At 46.3% G+C, this 22,556-nt stretch overlaps 5 protein-coding genes and 1 long non-coding RNA gene across 12 annotated transcripts; 2 read left to right on the top strand and 4 right to left on the bottom strand.

The window, feature by feature from the left end:
• Nucleotides 1-7: 7 nt before the first annotated feature.
• On the bottom strand, nt 8-6,116 carry LOC100846496. 3 transcript variants are annotated; one of them, XM_010232756.3, is made up of 7 exons: nt 5,656-6,116; nt 5,095-5,552; nt 4,867-4,962; nt 4,252-4,363; nt 1,506-3,060; nt 1,359-1,384; nt 8-1,014 (listed from the first exon to the last, which is right to left on the bottom strand). In XM_010232756.3, exons 5-7 carry the CDS (start codon nt 2,986-2,988, stop codon nt 346-348), a joined length of 2,178 nt encoding a protein of 725 aa, XP_010231058.1. In that variant the 5' UTR covers nt 2,989-3,060; nt 4,252-4,363; nt 4,867-4,962; nt 5,095-5,552; nt 5,656-6,116; the 3' UTR covers nt 8-345. The 3 variants fall into 3 exon arrangements, with proteins under 3 accessions (XP_010231058.1, XP_024314401.1, XP_024314402.1); XM_024458634.1 differs by lacking the exon at nt 5,656-6,116 and having other exon boundaries at nt 467-710; nt 805-1,014; nt 5,095-5,296; XM_024458633.1 differs by lacking the exon at nt 5,656-6,116 and having other exon boundaries at nt 1,506-3,097; nt 5,095-5,296.
• On the top strand, nt 5,450-6,314 carry LOC112270667. Its single transcript, XR_002963057.1, has 2 exons — nt 5,450-5,564; nt 5,629-6,314. It is a non-coding gene; the product is annotated as an uncharacterized LOC112270667 (long non-coding RNA).
• Nucleotides 6,315-9,390: 3,076 nt separating this feature from the next.
• Nucleotides 9,391-10,790, bottom strand: LOC100836762 (beta-1,3-galactosyltransferase pvg3). The gene has a single exon (XM_003567897.4). The coding sequence runs from the start codon at nt 10,636-10,638 to the stop codon at nt 9,586-9,588; it is 1,053 nt and encodes a 350-aa protein (XP_003567945.1). The 5' UTR covers nt 10,639-10,790; the 3' UTR covers nt 9,391-9,585.
• A 599-nt stretch (nt 10,791-11,389) lies between these two features.
• On the bottom strand, nt 11,390-14,007 carry LOC100836449 (guanine nucleotide-binding protein subunit beta-like protein A). Its single transcript, XM_003567896.4, has 2 exons — nt 13,031-14,007; nt 11,390-11,763 (listed from the first exon to the last, which is right to left on the bottom strand). Exons 1-2 carry the CDS (start codon nt 13,913-13,915, stop codon nt 11,647-11,649), a joined length of 1,002 nt encoding a protein of 333 aa, XP_003567944.1. The 5' UTR covers nt 13,916-14,007; the 3' UTR covers nt 11,390-11,646.
• Nucleotides 14,008-15,257: 1,250 nt separating this feature from the next.
• LOC100846193 lies at nt 15,258-17,305 on the top strand. Its single transcript, XM_003565899.4, has 7 exons — nt 15,258-15,706; nt 15,815-15,886; nt 15,992-16,059; nt 16,166-16,271; nt 16,366-16,446; nt 16,546-16,638; nt 16,719-17,305. The coding sequence occupies exons 1-7, from the start codon at nt 15,431-15,433 to the stop codon at nt 16,836-16,838; spliced, it is 816 nt and encodes a 271-aa protein (XP_003565947.2). The 5' UTR covers nt 15,258-15,430; the 3' UTR covers nt 16,839-17,305.
• Nucleotides 17,141-22,328, bottom strand: LOC100836143 (sulfhydryl oxidase 1). Of its 5 annotated transcripts, none has more exons than XR_730386.3 (13): nt 21,932-22,328; nt 20,773-20,797; nt 20,603-20,695; nt 20,036-20,217; nt 19,713-19,785; nt 19,525-19,593; nt 19,365-19,438; nt 19,120-19,273; nt 18,616-18,656; nt 18,293-18,439; nt 17,767-18,216; nt 17,524-17,629; nt 17,141-17,418 (listed from the first exon to the last, which is right to left on the bottom strand). XR_730386.3 is itself a non-coding variant. In XM_003567895.4 (12 exons), exons 1-12 carry the CDS (start codon nt 22,153-22,155, stop codon nt 17,608-17,610), a joined length of 1,554 nt encoding a protein of 517 aa, XP_003567943.1. In that variant the 5' UTR covers nt 22,156-22,328; the 3' UTR covers nt 17,196-17,607. The 5 variants fall into 5 exon arrangements, 3 of the variants coding, with proteins under 3 accessions (XP_003567943.1, XP_010231057.1, XP_010231056.1); XR_002963547.1 differs by having other exon boundaries at nt 17,207-17,418; nt 17,716-18,216; XM_003567895.4 differs by having other exon boundaries at nt 17,196-17,629.
• Nucleotides 22,329-22,556: the final 228 nt, after the last annotated feature.

The raw sequence follows: 22,556 nt of genomic DNA, 5'->3' as shown, positions 1-22,556 counted from the left end.
CACTCAATTACGAAGGAAAATTTATTGACTCTAACCTCTTGGAAAAATTCACACAGTTTTGCTCCTGATCAGTTGCAACTATACCCAGTTTTCCTTCAGAAAAAGTACTCCTCCGATCCATATTAATTATCGAAATATTACATGTATCTAGATGCATTTTATGCATAGATACACCCATATTTAGACAGATTTGAGACAATTAATATGGATCGGAGGGAGTAACAGGAACTGACCGTATGAAGAACCTACAGCTGACAAGCTTTAGGTATACAAACTTCACATTCATTGGAACCACACGTGTACGGGCAAAATTTACATGAATACATAACAGAAAACATAAAAACATCAGGTTTCATCTGCCTTCCACATCACCCAAGGGCCCTTCCTCTGATGGTCGAACGGCCGGACCTTGCTCATCACCCGCCCCATCATCGCCATCGCTGTAATGCTCGGGAACCGGCCTTCAAGTTCACCGGATGCGAGGTCAGGCGTTGCTGCTGCTCGCTTCCTCTGATCTGGGTCTTCCTGCAAAGCAGGATCACCACCATCCCGGAGCCATCTTCCGATCCAGGAGTGAAAACTCCTTGCTGCATCATGGTCGTCGACGTCGGCGTCGGTCATGCCTTCACGAAGATCTGACATTCTACTTGTTCCTCCAGCTGGATGGCAGTCTCTGATTTTTGGCCTCTTGGAACTGGGGACAAGTGGATCTGCGACATCATGGCGCAGGCGCTTAAGCCATCTATCAGTTGGCTCAGTGCATGGTAGCAATCGAATTGCATCATTTGGGACTTGGTTTCTCACTCTTCTTAATTGAAATGGTAGGGGGTCGAAGTCCCTGATTTCTGTTCCAGGTGTGCAGAGTTCTTGCTTGCTGGAAGTTGTTCCCGTGGAGGAAAAATATTGGTTGACATCACCACTATGTAATCTGTTTTCTTTATTGTATACCGATGATCCTTTCACGGACAGAGTTGCCAGCTTATCAGGTTTTGCCTTTTCTGCGCTGCCATTGTCCTGTAGTACATTTGTTGGTAAGGCAAATATCAATAAAACATTGAAGTAACAGGTCCAAAACTAAAGATAATATATAGCTTTAAAGAATTGCCATATCGAATAGCATGAAGTAATGCAGAAAGATGTAATATGTACACGACCAAAGTCCCTAAGACCCTACATATGGGAATTACCAAGCAAAGCTGATGATGAATAGAAGTCAGGTAAAATGGTCACGCGAATTATTTTTTATTCATTGTCATATATTTAGTTCAAGAGCAGTACCACGCAAAAAGAGTTCAGCGTCATTCATTTTTATGTGTAAAACGGGACATGAGTGTGATATGCAAGTGCAACTCTGATACCTTTTGCCGCAACAATGGCACGATGCCTGCAAAAATCCAGAACAAAAGTTTCAGTGATACTATTCAACCAATACTTTGTGGCATTCAAAGAAACACACTATGACAGACCAAAATGACATATTAATAATGTTGGAGATTGTCTCTCACCTTCTGATGATATATATCGTGCATCACCGTGCAACCTTTCTGGTGGAAATTGGTTCTGGGCTCCAAGGAAAGAACTGCTAGCATTTGTGCCATACATGCAAACTCCAAAACCACTAGATTTTCCTGAACACAGTGAATCTATGGGGTATGCATTTTGTGATTTGGAAGGTATTGTCAGCATTTCAAATAAACAGGAACCTTTATGTTTTATACAATCTGTAAATTGGTCCACTGGTTGCCTTTCATGGGTCACTGCATCACCCTTACGATTTACTGTCGATATGTTTGGAGTTGGATCAAGTAACAAGTAGGAGTCTGTTACATTCGCTGCACATTCCATTCTGTGTGTATCCCGATAATGGTGCTTATCAGATAACAAAGGACATGCAACATAAAATTTCTCATCATCCTGCTTGCTGTCCTTGGGGTAATTGACTGGTTCAGTCTTGTATTCTGTACCAAGTTCAGGCGCAGAAAACACGACTCCTGAAGCATCTTGTTGTTTATGGAGTCCAGCAGGTGTTCTTGACTTCAGATTCTGAGAAACGCCAACAACTTTTTGGCCTTTGCCATTGTTTTCTGGAAGATTGAACTTCATTTCACTACATCTGCAGGGTGACGCTGACGCCTGATCTGGATTTGCAAAAGAGTGGCCTATATGCTGCTCACTTATCAGGAGATCTGACAATGAGTTATTGTCAACTTTTAATTTCTTCCCTGCAGGACCAGAACTGAGACAGGCAGGGTCTTCTAGGAGAGATATGATGCCTCCTGCAGGTTTGCATTGATCCATGATCTCATCAGTTATTCGAAGAGACTGCAGCTCATATACCTGAGACGAGAATGCAGTTAAGTTGGATGGTGCCATGCTTAGCTTCAGAGTTTGTTGTGGCACCAAATGATCATTGGACACAGCACCAGTTGCAGACCTTCGTTTTGGGTTGATTATCTTGTCAATATTTTTATTGATTCCTAACATAGGAAACTGGCTCTGAAAATCCAATGATAACTTTGAAAGCCTATGAACAGAAAATGTTTCTGATACTACTGCCTTAGCTTGTGAATGCACATCTTTCTGCATTTGCATCACATAATTTTGAGAAGACCCATCTCGCTGTTCAATTAACTTCCGTTTAGATCTTGGCCAGCCACCATGCCCCACATCCCAGGCCTTAGAGCTTACCTGCTGCACATGCTCCACAGAAGGTCTTTCATAGTTTCTTTCCCACATTAGCCTTTCAGCCACTCTAGATTTCTTAAGCTCAAAGGGTGAAGCCCCAAAATCTTTAGTACAAATGCCATTGTTAGCATCCTCCAAAGAACTACAGTGCAAGACTTGGGGTTTGGCACTACTACTTGCCTTGTTCCAGCGTGTCATCCACCTAGAATGCTTCGGACTAGACATTTCTCCAGGATCTCTTTCGCTCAGAACAACTTCAAAATCTTCTTTCTTATTGAATCTCTTCCCAGCAGAGTCTGACATGTTTGAGTTACAAGGTACAGAATCAAGATTGCATTTCTCTTCACAAGCTTACAGTACTAGTTGCAAATGCTTCTGCCAGACATGCAAGAACAAATACCATAATTATGTCCTGCCAAAACAATGATACAGAGTAACAAATAAAATAAACATAAAAAGGGACCAAAGTTCCATTCTTATTATATCAGTTTCCAACTTTCCATATCTGCAAAAAGTGTGCAAGAGAGATAGCTGACCGTACAAAGTGCAACAGGAACATCAACAGTGGTAGAATACCACCAATGGACACTTCAATATGGAAAAAATATACTCCCTCAATCCAACAAAAGGATGTCTCAACTTTGACTAAATTTGAATGCATCCATACACTAAGTCGTGTCTAGATATATCCAAATTTTGACAAACTTGAGACATTTTTTGTTGGACGGAGGGAGTATTTGAATAGTCAATAACAAATTTATTTACTTTACCGATTATCCGAAGGAATCTGTTCTTATACTCCCTCCGATCCATAATAAGTGACTCAGATTTAGTACAACTTTGTACTAAGTTAGCACAAAATCTGAGACACTTATTATGGATCGAAGGGAGTATAACTCTTTGCATATGCTTTATTAAAACTTAATATCTATTTTAAAAGGGATGTAAGCAGAAAATTATTGCAAAAGAAGAAGAAACATCTAGCACTCAATTTGGTGAACCCTAACTGGGACTATCCACGACTATCAGATAGTATTTATGGCACTAAACTTAGCGTACGCCATATATATTAACCACAGCAGGAAAATTGTGCGGACCAGACAATCTAGTTTATCCAAAATAAATACCCAGTTAAGAAGAGCAACTCAACTAGAAACCCATATTACAAAGGGTGATTTAAAATTGGCAGAAGTATCATGAGGGCCTTACCAAGTCCCAAGTGTTGCTCCTACATAATTTTTTGCTGCGATCTGACGATTTCAGGGACTCTATTATTATATGACTTTAAAAAGGGTCGAAGAAACTATTGCAAAAGGAGAAAACATCAGGCACTCAATTTGGTGAACCTTAACTAGGACTAATCCATGACCATCAGATATTATATGTGACAGTATATTGAGTTGTAGAGTCGACATGGTGAATTAATCTGACCAGGCAATTGTGAGGGCCAAACAATCTAGCTTTGTCCAGAATAAATACCAGTTAAAAATATCAACTCAACCAAAAACACAGATTACAATCTGAAAAGGGCAATGTAAATTGGCACAAGTAATATTAGGAGCTTACCAAGTCCTGGGGCAAGAGGACCTCCAAAAAACCACAGATCACAGCTCAACAAGAAACCATCCGAAGAATGTTCCTTCGTATGTGAAGCGGGAATATTTGCTCTGGTGCCAACCTGATAGATATAATCGTCAGGCACTACACTTTATTACAAAAGTCCAAAAGGCCAAGAAAGGAAAGTTTGTCCTGACACTAAACTGATATTTTGTCCTGGTTGTTCATATGCAGAGTCGCGGGAGAGCAAGAGTATGATGATGCAGCACAAATATCTCAGGGACAATTATGGTACTGTGACCGTTTGTAACATAGATACACACCATGGATTTAAATCAAAAGGTAATATTCTATGGTGAACTTTTTTGGAATTTTTTAAATGAAGGATCGTAGTTCAGTTGGCTTTGACCACTTCAGCAACGTGATTTACCGCATACTCATAGTAATTACAATGTACCAATTGTTGAGATGGCATCTGATACTACGCTGGAAAGTCCCGTTTGGTCACTTTTCAAAAGAAGGATGTGCTTTTGAAAATCTCAACACATATCAGATAGATCTAACATGCACAGCACAAGCAGATCATGCACCTATTAACCTTGGGAAATATGTTAGTGAGCTTACCTTGCTAAGCCAGCACAGGCACACGCTCGTGTTCCACAGTCGAGACTTCTGTCAGGATCTGGATTGAAGCACGACAAATCAGCGGCCAGTCAACCTCTGCAAATCAAGATTAAAAAAAGGATCACAATCCAAGGTTTTTTAGTCGCAAGTCTTGCTCCAGACTGAGATTGAGGAAGCAGAGAAACCTCCGAACGGGAATGGTCGGAGCAAGCAGCAGCTAGCGCTCACCTGCCGAAATCTGCGCCGAGGACGACGCCACGACGGCGGGCAGAACCGGAGCGACGAGGCCGCGCACGCTTCTCCCCTGACCTGGCCCCGCCCACTCATGGAAATCTCACCTCCCCGCCAGCATTCTCCGGGATCCGGACGCGAAGGCGAAGGAGATTAAATAATAATCTGTGGGCGACACGGAGACGCGCGCCATGACAGCTTCGTCTCGCCAACCACCACCTGTAGCGCGTGGACCCTGCGACTACGAGTGCTGGAGCCGGCACCGCCCTCTGCTCTCCTCCTCCCACGCCGGGGAAGCCTCCTGGCGAGCAGTCCGGCTGCTCGAAGCTCCGCGAAGGAGAGCTCGTGGTCGGCGCCGGAGGCATCAAGGCCCAAGCGAGCGGAGAAGAAGGGAGGGGCGCAGTCCGACCTTGCGATGATCGACCACGCGAATCAACCAAGCAGTCCCTGCAGGCCTGCAGGGATCGGTCGGTATCCGAGTCTATTACGTATACTTTGTGTCTCGATAAATAAAAGGGGATAAAAATACAGGAGCTCTCGTCTGCAATTACTCCAGACCTAATCGGCGGCGCCATGGAAGAGGAGGGCGACCATTGCAAGCCCCGCCGGCCGCCGCTCCCGCTCCCCCGAGCCCCGCCGCGAGCGCACCCTCTCTCCCCAGCCCCGCCGCGAGCGCACCTGCTCCCCACAGCCCCGCCACGAGAGCGGCCCCAAGTCCGGCCGCGAGCTCTCTCCAGTGACCCGCCTCGTCGACGTCGACTTCGAGCCGATCCTCGACATCGAGAAGTTCCACCGGAAGAGTAGAGAGGATAGATACAAGAATCCCATCCAGTTTGTCTACGGCGGCTTGATTTTGCCCATGGACGACGACGAAATCGAAAGGCAGTTTGAGAGCTCGATGGCGGAGCGCCGCCGCCGTCAGGACGCGGACGGGAACGCCCTGCCGGGTGATGTACCACTACCGCCCCCGTTTCGCCGGCTTACGGCAGCATCAAGGAACGCGACGAGTGAACGGATTATTATCTTCGTGCTTTCGTGCTTGTATGCATAAAAAATGTACTTCCTCGGTCCGACTCTCGAGTTTGGAAAAAAAAATTAGTTGTATTTAGACATGAATTTATGTATAAATACATTCAAATTTAGTCAAAATTGAGACATCTTTTATTTGACGGAAGGAGTATCATTTAAAATTGAAGGACTGCATAGTTTGGTGCAAATGCGCTATTCGACTATGGTAGCCTAGAATTGGTCGATTATTCAGATTAAGTGTGTTCTTGTGTTGGTTTTTCAAAATGTACTAAACCGCAAATACAAATCCTGGAAATAAGTGACTTGGAACACCTAAAATCTCCAAGAAAATACGACACTCCACTTAAACTAAGAGGGCAAGGTACTTGAGGATCGTTTCAGTTAAAAGCAAAGCACATGCGAAACACGTAACTTGGGATATATCACCTCTTGGTGTAGCAAAAATACGACAATCAATGCAGGCCGAGTCCACTCGCACCAGAACCGGTTGTTCTTAGAAGAAAAAAAATTAAAAACGGCGGTCATGTGCACAGACCGGTTTAAATTTGATGGGTTTTTTAATTTACTCATCAAATAATAAGTCTGAAAAAATTGGAATGCATAACTCTTCCTTCACCCCCCCCCCCCCCCCTTTAGCTAAAATCATCCAACTCAAATAATAAGCCTAAAAAAGTATGTTTTGGACCTGCCTAGACCAGCCTACCAAACGGTGTAGTACCGTTTTCTTCAGATATTTCTGCATCAAGCCGGGAAGAAAAAACGTAAGGTAGGACCAGCCTATCAAACGGTCTAGCAGCATTTTTTAGTTGTTTCTGCATTATAAGACGAGAAAAAAAACTGTGCTAAAACTCGAGTACCGAAGGATCTGGCTCCGAATTGAACAAGGAGACCGAGATCAGTGTAGTATTATGAAATAAAATAAAAGGAGTCTGAAGCATAGTTTTGAAAACCGGACCGGTGATCGAACCGGCGATACTCTCGGTTCAGTTTTTTCCGGTCAAACTGCCGGTTCACCAGTTGAACCGGTGTGGTTTTTTAAGACAATAAATAATATATTTTTGTCATAAATGCTGCAATAAAAAGAAAAAATGCAGTGTAATGCAAAATTCATGTCTCATTTTTTTTCCACATTTTCACTTCTACACGAAGTGCCTGGAGGCCCAGCCCAATTGGCAGCACAGCCCAGTTGAAATAAAGGTCTAGGAACCAGCCCAACGGTTTGTACTGGATAAAAAAAAGCTTTTTCTGCAAGAGTAAATTATAAAAAAACACCACATTAGGGGTTAGGGTTTCACATAGGTACCACTTTACGATTTTGTTGCAAAAAACCACCGGATTAGGATAACCCTTCGCTCGCTAGCGTCTAAACCGTTATCTGACAGTCTGGGCCCACTGTCAGGCCAGCGTGTTGTCCAGCGCCGCAGTCCAGCGTGGCTATTGCCCGAACCCGAGGCCATTACTTGGTCGAGCCGAACCCGGTGGGCATCTCGCGAGTCCCTCTCTTCTTCAACCTCGCGAGTCCTCTCTTCTCTGACCGTAGCTCAGGCGATTTCGCCGGAACCCTAGATCTGCCCCATGGCGAAGCCACAGCCACATCCCGAGTAGGCATGGCTTCCACGAGCTGTTCCGCCGTGGGGAGCCGGAGCTCCGGCCGGAGTCGGGGCACATTGTTGTTGCCCGCACTCCCGCCATAGAAGCCAACGAAGCTAGGCTATGAGGCCGAACTCTGCTGGCCACCATCCACCGCGGCGCAGGACTGCCGACGCCAGCGCACGCGCTTCGAGACGTCAGGTTCGCGTCCCTGCTTCGAGACCCAAGCCTCCGCCGCGCACGCGCTGCTCGCGGCGCCCTCCATGGCGTGCCTCAGCATCGGCGCCTTCGCGGAGAAGCGTGCGCGGCCCCCGGTGGCGGCTTATCTGCCCAACCATGCTCCGGCAGATCCGTACGCCCGATTCGGGAGGACGATGCCGTATCCGTGTGCCCGATTCGGGAGGACGACGATGCCGTATCCGTCTGAGTACGACTACCCCGCTGCCGCGATCGCGCCGGACTACCCGTACAACTTGCCGCCGGTGCCCTTCGCCGCCGCGACTGGGCCGTTCGTGCCGGCGGACCCCGTCGTCGCCGCCGTGGTTTTGCACGCGCGCACGGTGGCGGCGGCGACGGCGGGGATCGAGGCTGCTTCTGCGGCTGAGACCGGATCGGTGGCCCATGAAGCCCAGACGGAGAGCGGCCCAGTCGGGTCCATGGCAGCGGCCGAGACAGAGAGCGGCCCAGTAGAGACCATGGCGGCGGCCGAGACGGAGAGCGGCCCAGTCGAGCCCATGGCGGCGGAGAAATGAGAGAGGCGCTGCGACGAGAACCGAAGTTCGACGAATGCTTGCGCCGCCAGATCACGGATCGGTCCGCCGCCGCGCGGAGCCGGGGCGAGCACGACTACGGCGCCTCCAACCTGGCCGGCTACAACTGGGCTTCCTCCGTTATCCGTTCCATGCGCCGTCAGACTGATCCGACTCCGCCGAGGCCTTGAAGGGCCGCCGGCTACACCAAACACTTCCGGGAGTGGTACTTCGAAGAATTGAGTTGCAAACGCGAAACGCAGGGTAGTAGAGTCGTCAGATCGTACTGTAGGCGGTAGCTCTAGTTGGTCTGAATTTTTCTCAGTACCGCTATTTGTACGATGAAAATAGTGATTTAGTAACTTTAGTTACGATTAGACTAATCTAATTTTGTGCGCTAACACTTTCATCGTACGTGCGGCACTTTCAATTTATTTTTATTTTTTTGAATTAGTAGCTCTCCTTTTGTTCCTTTTCTACCCACTCCGTCTCACATTAAGTGACTTTTTATTACATGTATCTATACGATTTTTAGAAATAGATACATCCATGTTGGACAAATTTGAGTCACTTAATATGGGACAGAGGGAGTATATAGCTTTAAGACGAGAGACAATGTACTGGCTCTCTTCCTGGTTATTTACAAAAATCGATTAAGAAAAATATATTAATATGTGCAGTAATATCCATAATGTTAAAGTTTTAGTGTTGGCCGATTCTTGTAAACTTGATAATTTTTTTGATTTGCCATAAAATTAGAACATCTTCTAAAAACAAAGAGTTAATATTATTTTGGGGGCAACAACATTGCTCTGTTCTTTGCTAGGTAAAAAATGAATCGACGGAGTTCAACAAAAAGGAAGTGCTCATTCAAGGTTGCCCGCTTTGATTTTTCTCCACGAAATCGTCACTATCTCGTTTCATAAAATTTTAATTGTCCTACGAAGTGGAGTATTTGTTTTCATTGGACATATAGAATGGAATAGTACATCGAGAGAAGAATTATGGACATGCACAAGTATATTATATTCATCCTCCTTCACAAATTCAACACACGCTAGCTTTTGTACCTGCCAAAACGAAGAACCTGTCAACAACAACGAATCATCCGCCAACCAAATCACGGCAGGCGGCGGTCTCGGCGTCCAGAGTACTCCGGCTCAATCACGGCGGAGGCGTTGAAGTAGGCGAGCGTCTCGGCCCACCGCCCATTATCCTTGAGCATGTGCACGGCGATGGTGTCGGGCCGGAAGTCCCGGCGGAAGCAGCTGGCCGGCGAGGCACCCCTGTAGTTGTACATCCGCGGCGCGCCGTCGTACCTGTTCTTAGCCTTGCCGGCGACGTTGAGCCAGCGGCCCGTCCACATGTCCTCCGGCCCGACGCGGTCGCGGCGGCTGACCTCGGATTCGGCCACCCAGGACACCAGGTCCCAGGAGAGCGCGTAGCCCATCCCGGACATGAAGGGCGGGAACGGGTAGAAGTTCTCCGTGTCGCAGGGCATCTGGAGGCCCAGGTATGCGTCGGCCCGGGAAGCGGCGGAGAGCCAGGCTAGAAGGGCCGGGAGCCGGAGGTACGTGTCGTCGTCGGCCTTCATGACGTAGTCGGGAGGGGGCGTGGAAGGGGGGTTGCGGGCGACGGCGGAGAAGAAGTCGTAGGTCTTGCCGCCGTCCATGTTCTCGGCGCAGTCGAGGAGGAGCACGTCGCGGTTTAGGAGGGACTCGAGGGAGACGAGGGTGGAGTCGGTGGCGGAGGTGACGTTGCAGAGGACGAAGCGTATGTCGATGGCGGCGGCGAGGTGCGGGTGCTCGCGGATCTGGAGGGAGTAGACCGTGCGGAGCAGGTTGCGTCGCTCGTATTTGGATGGCGTCGTCTGGATGCCGATCAGCACGCGCACCGGCGGCGGGGAGGTGGCGGCGTCCGTGCTCGCCGGTGGCGAGGAAGAGGGCTTCGTGGGAAGGAAGGTCGCGGTGGCGGTGGCGGCAGGTTGGTGGGCGCAGTTGGTGGCGGCGGGGGAGAAGAAGGATTGGAGGCGGAAGTCGTTGGGGTGGATGACGAAGACGGTGAGAGCGAGGAAGGCGGCGCCGAGGACGAGCAGGAGGAGGTGGGTGGGCGAGACGGGGGAGCCGGCGCCGCCGCCGCCCAGGCCCAGCTGCTTGTACAACGAGGGCGACATGGCCGCGGCACCAAGTAAGCGGGATAGCGAAGGAAGCTTAGAGGACGAATTGGAGTGCTGCTTCGATCGGATAATTGAAGAAGGGAGGTTTAGAGTAGACTGGGTCGGGGTCCCTCGTGGGCTCCGGCTGCTGATTTGTCGACGGCGAGCTTGCGTGATTGAATAAGCGATCCACGAATTTGCATTATAATGGAAATTGAAATGGGATAGGGGTTAGGTTCTAGACGACGGGGACGGATGCAGGCTGCGGACTGTGACTAATCCAATCCAACCCAAGTCCAACGTAGCGATGCTTCAGGCTTCAAGTGACCATGTCAGCAGAAAGAGCCAGGAAGTGCAGTCTTAAACAGCGATACGGTAACTAGCTACTGGTAAATTGACGGATGCTTGGTGATGAGCATAGGCCAAAACGAAGCTATTGGCGTCTGAACTTCAGAAGGTGGAGGCGGCGGTAGAGATTGATTGTGCCTAAACTTGATAGCGAGTGACCTATCGTCGTCAACGCAAGCGAATTGGATGATAAAATGGATGTAGTTCAGCAGTGTGGGTTTGTGTGTGTGAGTTAGCGTAGGGTCAACCACTCAACCAACGATAATCTTCCGTAGCGCAAGATTGGAGTACAGGACAATATCAGAACAGGGCGAAACTGTTGCAGCTTCCATTCAGAGAACGCTGGAGAATTACACACCACGCGTGAGATCCCAGGTAAAAGACCAAACGGATTAGCTACAATAAGAACTCGCAATCAGGATTCAGGGGATCAACATTTGCATTGCTAAAGAGCAGCAGTATATTAAAGCAGTCAAAACAAAACCATGGCCCGAAACAGATCCTCTTCCATAGTACTGATAATAATGTGCTGAGCAACAAATCTAAGCATAAATAGAACAGTAAATCAAGCTGAAAGTACCAGGCAGAAAGTATGCCTAAGAACAGTCAAAAACTTGACGGGCATCACAATCTTTAGACCAGCAAGACTCCTAAGCAACCCGGCAGCACTGAGTAAATCTAGCCTGAGTAGTTGTACCCTGAAGAGATCTTGAAGACCCTGATGGTTCCATCAGTGTATCCAGTGTAGAGTGTGCTTCCATCGGCGCTCCAGCACAAGCTTGTGCAGTAAAGCATCTATACAGATGTAGTGTAGTAGTCAATAAGCAATACCCATATGAAAGGACAATTATAATGTATGTATGTATGTATGTATGTAAGATTCAACAGTAACATGTCAAATTAACAGAGCATATCATTGAAAAGATTGGAAAACAGAGTGTTCAAAGAAGATTGGAGCTGGGAAAACAGAATGCAAATCCTTGCTAACAGTAGCATATTGTGCTGATAGTAGAAAGCAACAAAAAAAATGATTAACTGATTACACTCAACAGAGCGAATCGCAAAAAACATGGTTATTCATCATAGCAGTCAAACAGGATTTTCATTACACAACATTCACATGACAAGCATTAAGCAAAAGATAGGATCTATCTTAACAAAAAGTTCATACATCTATAACCAGTCCAATAAATATTATTGTGTGCAAATAAAGATCCTTTACAAGATTGGATACAGCCCATGCGGACTGTACTGACTGGCAGCATTTATTTGCAACGCAGGCTAATAATAGGACCTCAGATTTTTACATGCTTCCTCCGTCCAACAAAGGATGTCTCAACTTTGACTAAATTTGAATGCATCTATACACTAAGTTATGTCTAGATACTTTCAAATTTAGAGTGTCTAGATACATTCAAATTTAGACAAACTTTAGACATCATTTGTTGGACGGAGGGAGTAGTCAGTTATATCATATTGTATATATCCACCTGATCATTACGAAATACATCCGCACACAGTTCACTGTATGACAAATATGCACAAAGTTCAATACAGACGACAGATTGATGTTCTAACAAGGTTTAAAGGGAGTGAAAGGATTAGTTAACTAAATAGACAGTTCACTGCAAGACAAATATGCACAAAGTCCAACATAGATGACAGATTGATGTTCTAACATGGTTTAAGGGGACTGAAAGGATTAACTAACATCATAGATGTCAACAAAAGCATTTTGGTTTAAAATGGAATAATGATAGCCTCCTAACAAAATCAGACTACATTGGATTATGATGGACAAACCAGAATGTAACAAAACACATGATACCACATGATGACATTTGAAAAATTAAACAATCCTTCACTCATGAAGTTACATAGTACTATGGATACACTAATTGCACTCAACAATGAATTGCACCACACATTACCATTTTAAAGCAAATATTACTAGCACAGATAAATTCCACAGTACATTATGTATCCCACGCGCCACCATATTCAGACAGCACAACTGATCTAACAAGCAAAATAGCCATCAAGGAAAAGAGTAGAAATATACCTGGTTCTTGGAGACCTGGAATTCTGGCTTGAGGTCCTGCACAACGTGCTTGGACTCCAGGTCCCAGATCTTGACAGAGTCCTCCGTCGCAGCACAGAGCCAGTAGCGGTTGGGCGAGAAGCAGAGCGAGTGGATGATGGAGCCGGCCTCCAGCTGGTACAGCCTCTTGCCCTCAGCCAAGTCCCAAAGCAGAGTGACGCCGTCCTTGCCGCCGGAGGCGCAAAGTGAGCCGTCTGGGCTGACAGCGACGGCATTGACATAGCCGCCGTGGCCCGCGAGGGTGTTGCGCAGCTTGCAGTTGGTAAGGTTCCAGACCTTGACGGTCTTGTCCCAGGAGCCGGAGACAATGGTGGGCTGGAACGTGTTGGGGGAGAACCTGACGCACGAGACCCAGCCGGTGTGGCCCTCGCCGCCGCCGAGGTCCCCGCCGATGGTGTACTTGCACTCACCGAGGGTGTTCCAGAGCTTGATGGTGTTGTCGCGGGACGCGGATACGATCTGGCGGTTGTCGACGGAGAAGGCGACGGAGATCACGTCCTTGGTGTGACCGACGAAGCGGCGGGTGGTGAGGCCGGTGGAGAGGTCCCAGAGGCGGAGCTCGCCGTCCCAGGATCCGGAGAGCGCGAACTGGCCGTCGGAGCTGATGACGACGTCCTGGACGAAGTGGCCGTGGCCGGTGAGGCGGCGGAAGGGGACGCCGTAGTCGGTGGCGACGGTGCCGTCGGCGGGGGACGGGGCCGGGTTCGTGAGGTCCCAGACCAGCACCGACTTGTCGCGGGAGGAGGAGACGATGAACGCCGTGTTGTCGATCGGCGCCGCGATCGCGGTCACCACGTCGTTGTGGCCGCGCATCGTGCCGACCAGGCTGAGCGACTCCTGCGCCATGGCTGCGGCGGGGGAGTTTGGGGGCCGGAGCTCTCGCGGGGAGGTGGCGGCGGCGGCGCTAGAGGGAGGAGGAGGGCTTGGAGAGAAGAAGGCGCAGGCGGAACGTGGAGGATTTTATAGTCTGGAGATGGCGATGTCGCGGCTAGGGTTTTGCGCGATTAGAGGGTGGATGGGGAAATCAGGGCCGTTGGATGCGATCGAACCGTCAGCGCATGACAGTCTTATTTTCGTAAAATAAAATTTGCGAGGATTCTTTTGTTTCTGCTCGGTAGTTAAATGGGTTTCAAAATTTTCTACGTCAAGGTCAATTAAATTCTCGCTGTAGCTGGATCATAATTTCATTGTAGCAACTTGAAGATGTTGCAGCGAAAAAATAATTTTGAAAAAAAAAAGAACGTGTGATGCAAGGAAAGTGCGTTTTGTGGGATTTTGTTTGTATGAAATGTGTTATTCTTTCGAGTTCCACTTCCCTGTATTGAGCTGTTTTCAAAATTTTCAGTTCCTGAAGAAAGCCTAGTTGCAGCCTTGCACGCACTTTGGGGCTTGGGAACGTGTTGCTCCAAACGGGCTTACGGGCCAGATTGGCGAAGGGCAGGCCCATCAAACACCCTGCTTGTGCTTGGGCACGATTTTATTTTTATAAGATGGAAAACGACCAGATCACCCCTTGAAAGTTAGACACTTGGCAACAATTTTTCCTTCACAATTCCTTTCTACTCCGTAGTTACGGCCTTGTGCAACATGTGGAATAGTATAGTAAAGAAGAGGCCGCCGTCGTGCAGAGAGATTACGCGCATTGGCAACAAGACATGGAAACCTATACGAAGGAGAGATTCGTCCAGATATTCCTAACAGCCATGGAGAGGCCGGCCTCCTAGCTAATCCACAGCCTAACTACAACGTCTCCACCTGCATGCAAACCTCTCCACTACAAAATTAACCACATCCACGAATTGGTCCAAGAAAAACAGGCTATGCATGGGGGAGGCAGTTGAAAGAGAAGCCAATTAATTTAGTCCTCATAATGCCAGCTTATAATTTCTTGAAAACAAAAAGGTGACAAATAAAGAAGCCTGTAGCAAATACAGTATGGCTTCAAGATGCAATACTTTTGCCAACAAATTAAAGGGTGGTATAAATTTCTTAAGACTTTTCCCCCGATGTTTTTGGTCTCTTTGTGCATGGACAAGAAAGCAAACAGGAATAAGATGTTCACAGAGCAGAAGCAAAGCAAAGGCCGGCCAGCCAGGCAACAGCAACGGCGCCTACTCCATCTCTTGCTTCTCCAAACCACCCTTATTTTCTTCCAGATGCCCAAATCCTCATCTTGCAGCCGCCTCCTCCTTCAGATAGCTTCCTGCCCTTCCCTATCTTAACCTTACTTAGCCTCTGCCATTCCCTATCCATTTCGTGCCATATGGTTCCAGTGCTCAGCTTTGCAGGTGATGATTAATTGATGAGCCATCTCCTACGTCTGCCTTGGCATTCGTGCGTCGACGATTTTATTTTGATCTCATGATGATGGCGGACCACTTTGCGGTGATGGCCGGGCGGCTGCTCACGGCGTCGACGGTTCAATCCGCCATCAACGAGGCCTCCACCACACCTTCTTCTTCTTCTTCTTCTTCTTCTTCTTCTCCGGCGACTTTCACGGCGTCTATGTGTGATGAGGAGACCGTGGAACAAGGTGTGAGGCCAAGGAGTGGCGTCTTGGTGGAATGCAGGATCTGCCAAGAGGAGGGTGATGAAACCAGCATGGAGGCCCCTTGCTCCTGCAAGGGCAGCTTGAAGGTGAAACTTAGTTAGCATGACAGAGATCCTTCACTGTTTCTGAACATCTTTCATATCTTTTCTGGAGCAGTGGTTGAATTGAATCTATGTGTTTCTTTTTCATTCCAGTATGCTCATCGGAAATGCGTTCAGAGGTGGTGTGATGAGAAGGGGGACACCATATGTGAGATATGCTTGCAGGTGAAATTTTGCCTGGTCAAATAGTACTAATGAATACTAACAATCTCAACTCAGCTATGTCGTTCTCGACCTGATTTATAGTTTGCATATTTACTGTAAAAACAGCAATTCACACCAAACTACACGGTTCCTTCGAAGCTGTTCCATCATGGAAGAAACTCGATTTTCTTCAGGTACATTCTGGTAGTTATCACCCATCTCCTGTGTTTCATGGATACGTTCAGTCGTTCAGATATGCATGGATCGCTAATGGGCTAATAATGCTCTTCTCATCGGCAGAACACCAGGATACATCCAAGCAGAGGCATCCACGAGCTACGAATATGATCACCAAAGCTCCTCCATCAAAAAAGGTGTCATATGTTGTCGCATAATCGCTATAACTGTAAGTGCAAGCGAAGAAAAACTACCGAGCTCCGTCTCTCGTCCAGCAAACTGCGAAAATAACACCTTCAGTATTAATATTGTTCCATCCGCAGCTGATGCTTCTCCTGGTGCTCCATGACGCCATCTCAGTTTTTCTCGGCGATCACGAAGCCTACACCGTCGCGCTCATCACGGTAAAAGACTCTGTAAAATTTGGAAATGAATCGCACTTTTTTCCTAGCCTAGATGCATTTGAAACCTGGGTGAATTTCTTTTTTTTGTTTGTGAACCAGCTGCTGATGCTTAGGACGGCTGGAATTGTGATACCGGTGTACATCATCTTGGTCTCGGTGACCGAACTGCTTCACCGGCGGAACCAAATGCAGGTTTGTGGAACACTTGAGATCACAAGGCTGGATGTTTCGTGAGTTATATAGTTATACTGACGTGCAGCCCGGCTGCGCAGGTTGTGCGTGGTGAGATCTCAGAACCTGTTGGAGGAGCTGGGAGCAGACAGCCGCCGGTGCCGACTCCAACTCCGCCGCCGCCGGCGCAGCAGCAGCTCGTTGTCATCCGCATCCAGTAGATACTGATCAACGAGGCTTGGAGGGATCATCCTTATTTCTAGTTCCCCCACGTCTTGGTTTATACCTTTGCACCGCAGAAAGTTCATTTTATGATCAGCAATTAAAACAGCCTCTGCATGATGTTTTGAGCTTCAGAGGTGATGTCACATGCATATTTCCAAACATACGGAAGATGATGCGGTCTGTTGTTACGGTGTTATCTAATCTTCGGAACCTTTCGTACATAGAAAAATGACGTGCAAATGTACATTCATAGACACTAGATTCAGAAGCAATGAACATGGAGTGAGCATCCTGTACATAACGGATCAATATTTGTGAAATTTATATTTGATGCAAAGAAAAATGCATCCATCACCAGCAATTCGAAAATCCTGAATGCAAAGTACATTTAGCCTTTTGGCTCACTGTATTTGGGACACATAGATATAGAACATTTGGTTATGCACTGAATTCAAAATTTCACTGATCAAATGGGCTGTAACATCTCATCCATATCAACGAATCAGATCACAATTACTGTACGGTAAACAGAGCTACACTTTGAACCTATGACAAGGTGCAACAAGATTCACATCACTGCACGAAACAATCATGTGAGTTAGCATCATTCTTCTGTAAGTTGTCCATCTGTAAATGATGGCCCGGACAACAGATTTTGCGCACTCTCTTTGGAGTACTTACCAAGATTTTAAGCAGTCCAGGAAATATACATTCATGGATGCCACCTCTGGTGAAGTGCAGGGTGGGCAACTGGAAGGCTATTTTTCAGTTCCAGTTCTTTCTTTGCCTGTAAAAATCCACAAATAGAACCTAATCACTTCTCTATGATATTGATTCCATGTACACGTGCAGCAAGAATGATACCCTACCAACCTAAAATGTGCTAATCATATTTTCTTTAAAGAGTGTAAACGGTACGAGTACTTTCTGTTCTTCTGCTGAGCTCTCCAGAAGCAAGCCAGCGCCCCAAATGTACAGCTGGCAATGGCAACGCCCAGGGCAGCTCCTATTGGGACCCTTGCAGCACTCAAGGAGGGGGAATCGTCAGAAACTAGCCCTACTTGCTTCTTCTCTTGAAGAGACTCCATGTAGGTCTCTTTGTAGGATGACACGAGTGTTTTCCCATAGTAGTTAACCAAGAACGGAAATATTTCATCTTCGTTCCAGTCAACCTGCACAGCTCCATCACCAGTCTTGCTAGAAGAACGATAGCAAGACGGGCAGAGTGGCTTTGGAGGCCAGATGACCTTAGGAAATGATGGATCGCCAGTTCCTAAATCATGTTCTTCTTTCATCAACCTCGCATTAACTTTGTTATGTGTACTCCATAGCCAGAGACTGAGATCACGGGCAGACTTGAAGGGAACTGATACGCTGCAGGTAAAGGCTACAGTCAGGCATGCAGTAGATTTTTTAAGCAACAATCTAACACAAATTGTGTTTTGCCGACCTTGAACACATTTCATAGAAGTGCCTACTGCATTCCTCACAGATGAAGAAATTGTGTATGAAATCACATATTGATGTAAAGGTTGATTGGCTTTCTCCATCACCGATTCGGACAGTCAGTGAATGCAGCAAAACCCATAGACCACAGCTGATACACAAAACAGAGTTAATTTGATGCGATGTTAACTTGTCAACAACTGTAATTTCAACCTGTACCTATAGCCTAGTTTGATTTTGGCAAAGTATTAGAAAGAACCCCAAGAATACACAGAAACTTTGCACAAACAGACAATGTTCAAAATGTATGTGGAGAAAAGATGTCACCTAAATCCTCTTGTTTCACTTTTACTTCCACGGCAGAACATCTGCAACATTTTTTATACAAAAGTAAGAAGAGCGCAACTGAACTAAAAAAGGATTGAAGGCACATATATATAATATATTCCTTGTATCCTTGAAGTTAAAAAAAATGATGGGCCATGAAAAAAGGCTCTAGAAGGTGGGGATCACATGTCTAGAGCAAGCTATAGTATGTTTGTTCACAAATGCTGTCAGAAATTAGACTACAGTAAAACACGACTGAAAAAATATACTACTAAATAAAGCAACTTTTGCATGTAAGAGAAAAGAGAGCATATTGCTCGCTCCTGGTAGGATCTCTCAAACACCAAATCAGGGACATCTCCATGCTATTGCAGAAAAAGCACCTATATAAAATAGATGTAATACTGGCAAACCATCATTTGTGCGTTGGGACATTTGTGAGGTCCAAGATACAGAACAAATGAAACAGAAGATGGACATCAAGCCTAGTACAAGAAGACATACCCAGTAACCACGTGGCACTTCCTTTCCACAGATCTTGTGGTTCTCTGCTGCAACATTTTCCAACAATTTAGAACTCTCTGGCGAACTTAGTGAGAGGTTTGAAGGCCAGTGATCATCAAAGTTAATAAGTAGCTCAGCAGATCCTCTTCTACACCTATGGAATAAAAAATGCATAATACAGAATAGTTATTTTTTAAGAATGGTTACACATTCCCCCACTGTAAATTCAAAAGACCACATCATACCTCTTCGATGGATGATGAGCAACCAAAATTTGTAAAAACCTTACAAGTGAATCACGGGTCTCTGATTTGATCATCTACAGTTTGCGAGTAACATTAGCAGTAGTCAGCAAATGAGCAGCAAAAATCACATCAACTGTGAATTTTGATCATTTAATAGAACCTTGTGCTCCAGGATTATCTGTAATGCATGAGCTGTTGCTTCCTCAACATCGTAAATTGCTTGAACAACCTAATAGAACATTTTAAGTAAGCTAACAGGGGTTCTTAAGGACTGAAACAACCTATCTCTTAGTGCATAAAGTAAGATTTCATGCCATTTCATTCGACAAATAAAGTATATAGCCGTACCTGTGCAGGATCTGAAGCATTCTTTGGAAGCGTACTTTCATTCTCATACTTTTTGTCATCCAAAGTGAACGAGCTGCACATACAACAGAAATGCATTAATAAAAATATAACTTGCCTATAATGGTTTTCTCGAACCAAAACATAAAAACATATGGGCAACAGAATAAAGTGCTAGGCTTAAACTCCCGTACCAACACACTTCAGAAACACAGGGGGAAAAGAGATGCAAAATAGGTGTACAAAGGGCTGCTACTTCCACAAATGATAATCAGCACTGCAGCAGAACTTCAAGCTGTAGCGAAATAGTCAGGACAAGAACTTGCCTTTCCAGTTGCTTATTTATCCACTTAAGTAAACGTTCTGCTGTTCTTCCATCATCAATCAATTTTATTTCACTTTTCTCTTGCTTCCGGTCCCACTTAGCAGAAGCAAATTTTGCTGGGGGGCCCCAAAGTAGGAAGGGATAATGGTCGACAGAAAATCTACTGCAAAGATCCACGTTCACCTGTGCTGTCAAACATTCAAATGAAATAAAGCATCACTGCAATTCAATGCACATCACTGCGTGGACAATTAATAGGTTAGCAGCATAATTCGGCACACAGTTGGGTTTCTTGGACAGAATATGAAAATTAAAATAAATCGAATGAGGGACTAATGTATTACAGTACATGAGAAAAATCTCCCATATTTCTAGCTTTCAGGTTGGAATTAAGAAAGAGGACAACTATGAATCGAAGATACATGGCAAGTAAGCAACTCTTCTCTAGGTAATCTCACAATCCAGTCAAAGGTTAAAACAGAATTAACAAAAATCGCCTTGAAGTGTTTAGTTTTCTTAGGTTCTAGAAACTGATGGAAATTATCACCCTTCACTAAAAGTACCGTACCTTTGATGCACAATCAACCCTGGCCATCAGTATTCTCCCAGGGTGTGCAGCATCCGGACCATTAAAAAGTTTCGCAACCTTCTCGTAATGAGGCTGCAGGTAAGTGAGAAATCAAGATTAACGAGAGACACTTTTCAGATCATAACACCCTACTATCACAAGCTCCGTACCTTGTAGTTTCTGCAAGCTGGGCACCTGAACAGTCATGATATGAATTGTAGTTAGCAGGAATTAAATAAGATGGAAAAACATGACATTAAGCAGGAAAGGAATGGAGTACCAAAAGGTATTAAGAGTTCGCATTACTGCTTCGCTTTTTCCGCAACGGACAGAAAAACAAGTGGACAATGTCTGTCACTCGTCGCAAGAAAAGGAATCCAAAAACTTCGCTGAGTGAGAAATCCTCAGTCTCAGGGGAGGTTAGATATTCCTAGGTCACATCTCTATGACTCGGGTCTATGAAGTAGTTATGCACCAAGTGTACTCAGTACTAACTAGAACTATTCCTCCGATCCTAAATTGTTGTCGAAATATTACATGTATCTAGACGCTTTTTAATAATAGATACATGCATATTTGGGCAAATTTAAGTCAAGAATTTAGGATCAGAGGGAGTAACAATAGTCCAATAGGTCATATGTACCAAAATAAGCTTGGCAAGGAATATCTCCATAGTCAACAAAATCATCATGCTCCATTCAGTAGCAATTTGACACATAACAAAACGAAAGTACACACAAGTGTCAACTTGCCAACACAAACATAAACCTAACAGACGCAGAAACTAAACATAAACTTACATACATCTCAATGTGGCTCTTCCATCATTTTTTGTAATCACATTACGCTCATACTTTGACAGCTGATCCTACACTACAGTGAATCAATTGTCCACATTTATGTAGTCTAACCTCATGCTTGCACTTCCATCTCACCCAGAGGACGATGAAAGCAGTGCAATGATATCAATCTCACGGCCTCGCTCTCATCTGACATCTCAAAGTACAAGTGAAGCATTATTGATTGTATATTCGTCGGGTCATGAAACCCCCGTATCTATCTCACTCGTCACTCCATCAGACCGGCAGTCCTTACATCACACAATCCTTCTGATTTTCGACTGACAGATCGAGAACAGCACGAAACCGCGGGGCATATCTCACGCCATCAGGCTACACCCGAATTCTCGATTCCCGTCCATTTCCAGGTTCCAGATCAAGCGTTACAAGTACAACCGAATCGAATCGAACGAAGGCGTACCGAAGCATACCAAAAAAAAGTAACGCGAATCGAGCAGACGAGGAGGAGGACAGAGAGGGAGAGGCTGACCAGTGGGCGAAGAACTCAACGACCGCGAACGACTCCCGCGAGGCCTTGAGGAAGGCGTCGAAGTTTGTGGCGTTGAGGTCCACGGCCGCGTCCCCCTCGGCGGCCGCCCCCGCGCCGTCGCGGACGCCGAGCGACCGGAGGGCGTCCGCGCTCCCCGCGGCGAAGGCGAGGATGGCGACTGCGCCGAGGGCGAGGAGCCGCGCCGACGCCGCCGCGGGAGCCATGGGATCGGCAGGCCCTGGATCTCTCTCTCCGGTTCCGGTACGGGCCCCGGATCCGGTGATCCGCTTCGGACACCTGGGAAAGCTCTCGTGGGAGTACCGGAGTAGGATTAGAGTAGAAGCCTCCGCCTGGGTTTTAGACTAATTTTTCCTCCTCCTTCGCGTAATCACGTCTGGGATCTGTGGGAGTCGGGAGGTAAGACTTGGATTAGGTTGGAGCAATGGGGTCGTCAGTGAAGTTCTTTCGCTGAAAAGTGGGCCCAGATGGATAAAACTAGGCACACCGGACCCACTGGCAGCGATACGGGTTCTTGTGTTGAGATGGACAAATGGGTACATATTTGTGGCGTTGGTAGATTGCGTTGGGTGCTACGTTACGCTTTTCTTTGCAGGTCAAACGATGC

This window comes from Brachypodium distachyon, chromosome 2, assembly GCF_000005505.3.
Source record: "Brachypodium distachyon strain Bd21 chromosome 2, Brachypodium_distachyon_v3.0, whole genome shotgun sequence".
NCBI lineage: Eukaryota > Viridiplantae > Streptophyta > Magnoliopsida > Poales > Poaceae > Brachypodium > Brachypodium distachyon.
Note: the sequence above shows the minus strand (reverse complement) of the source record. Positions and strands in the feature narration are given on the sequence as shown.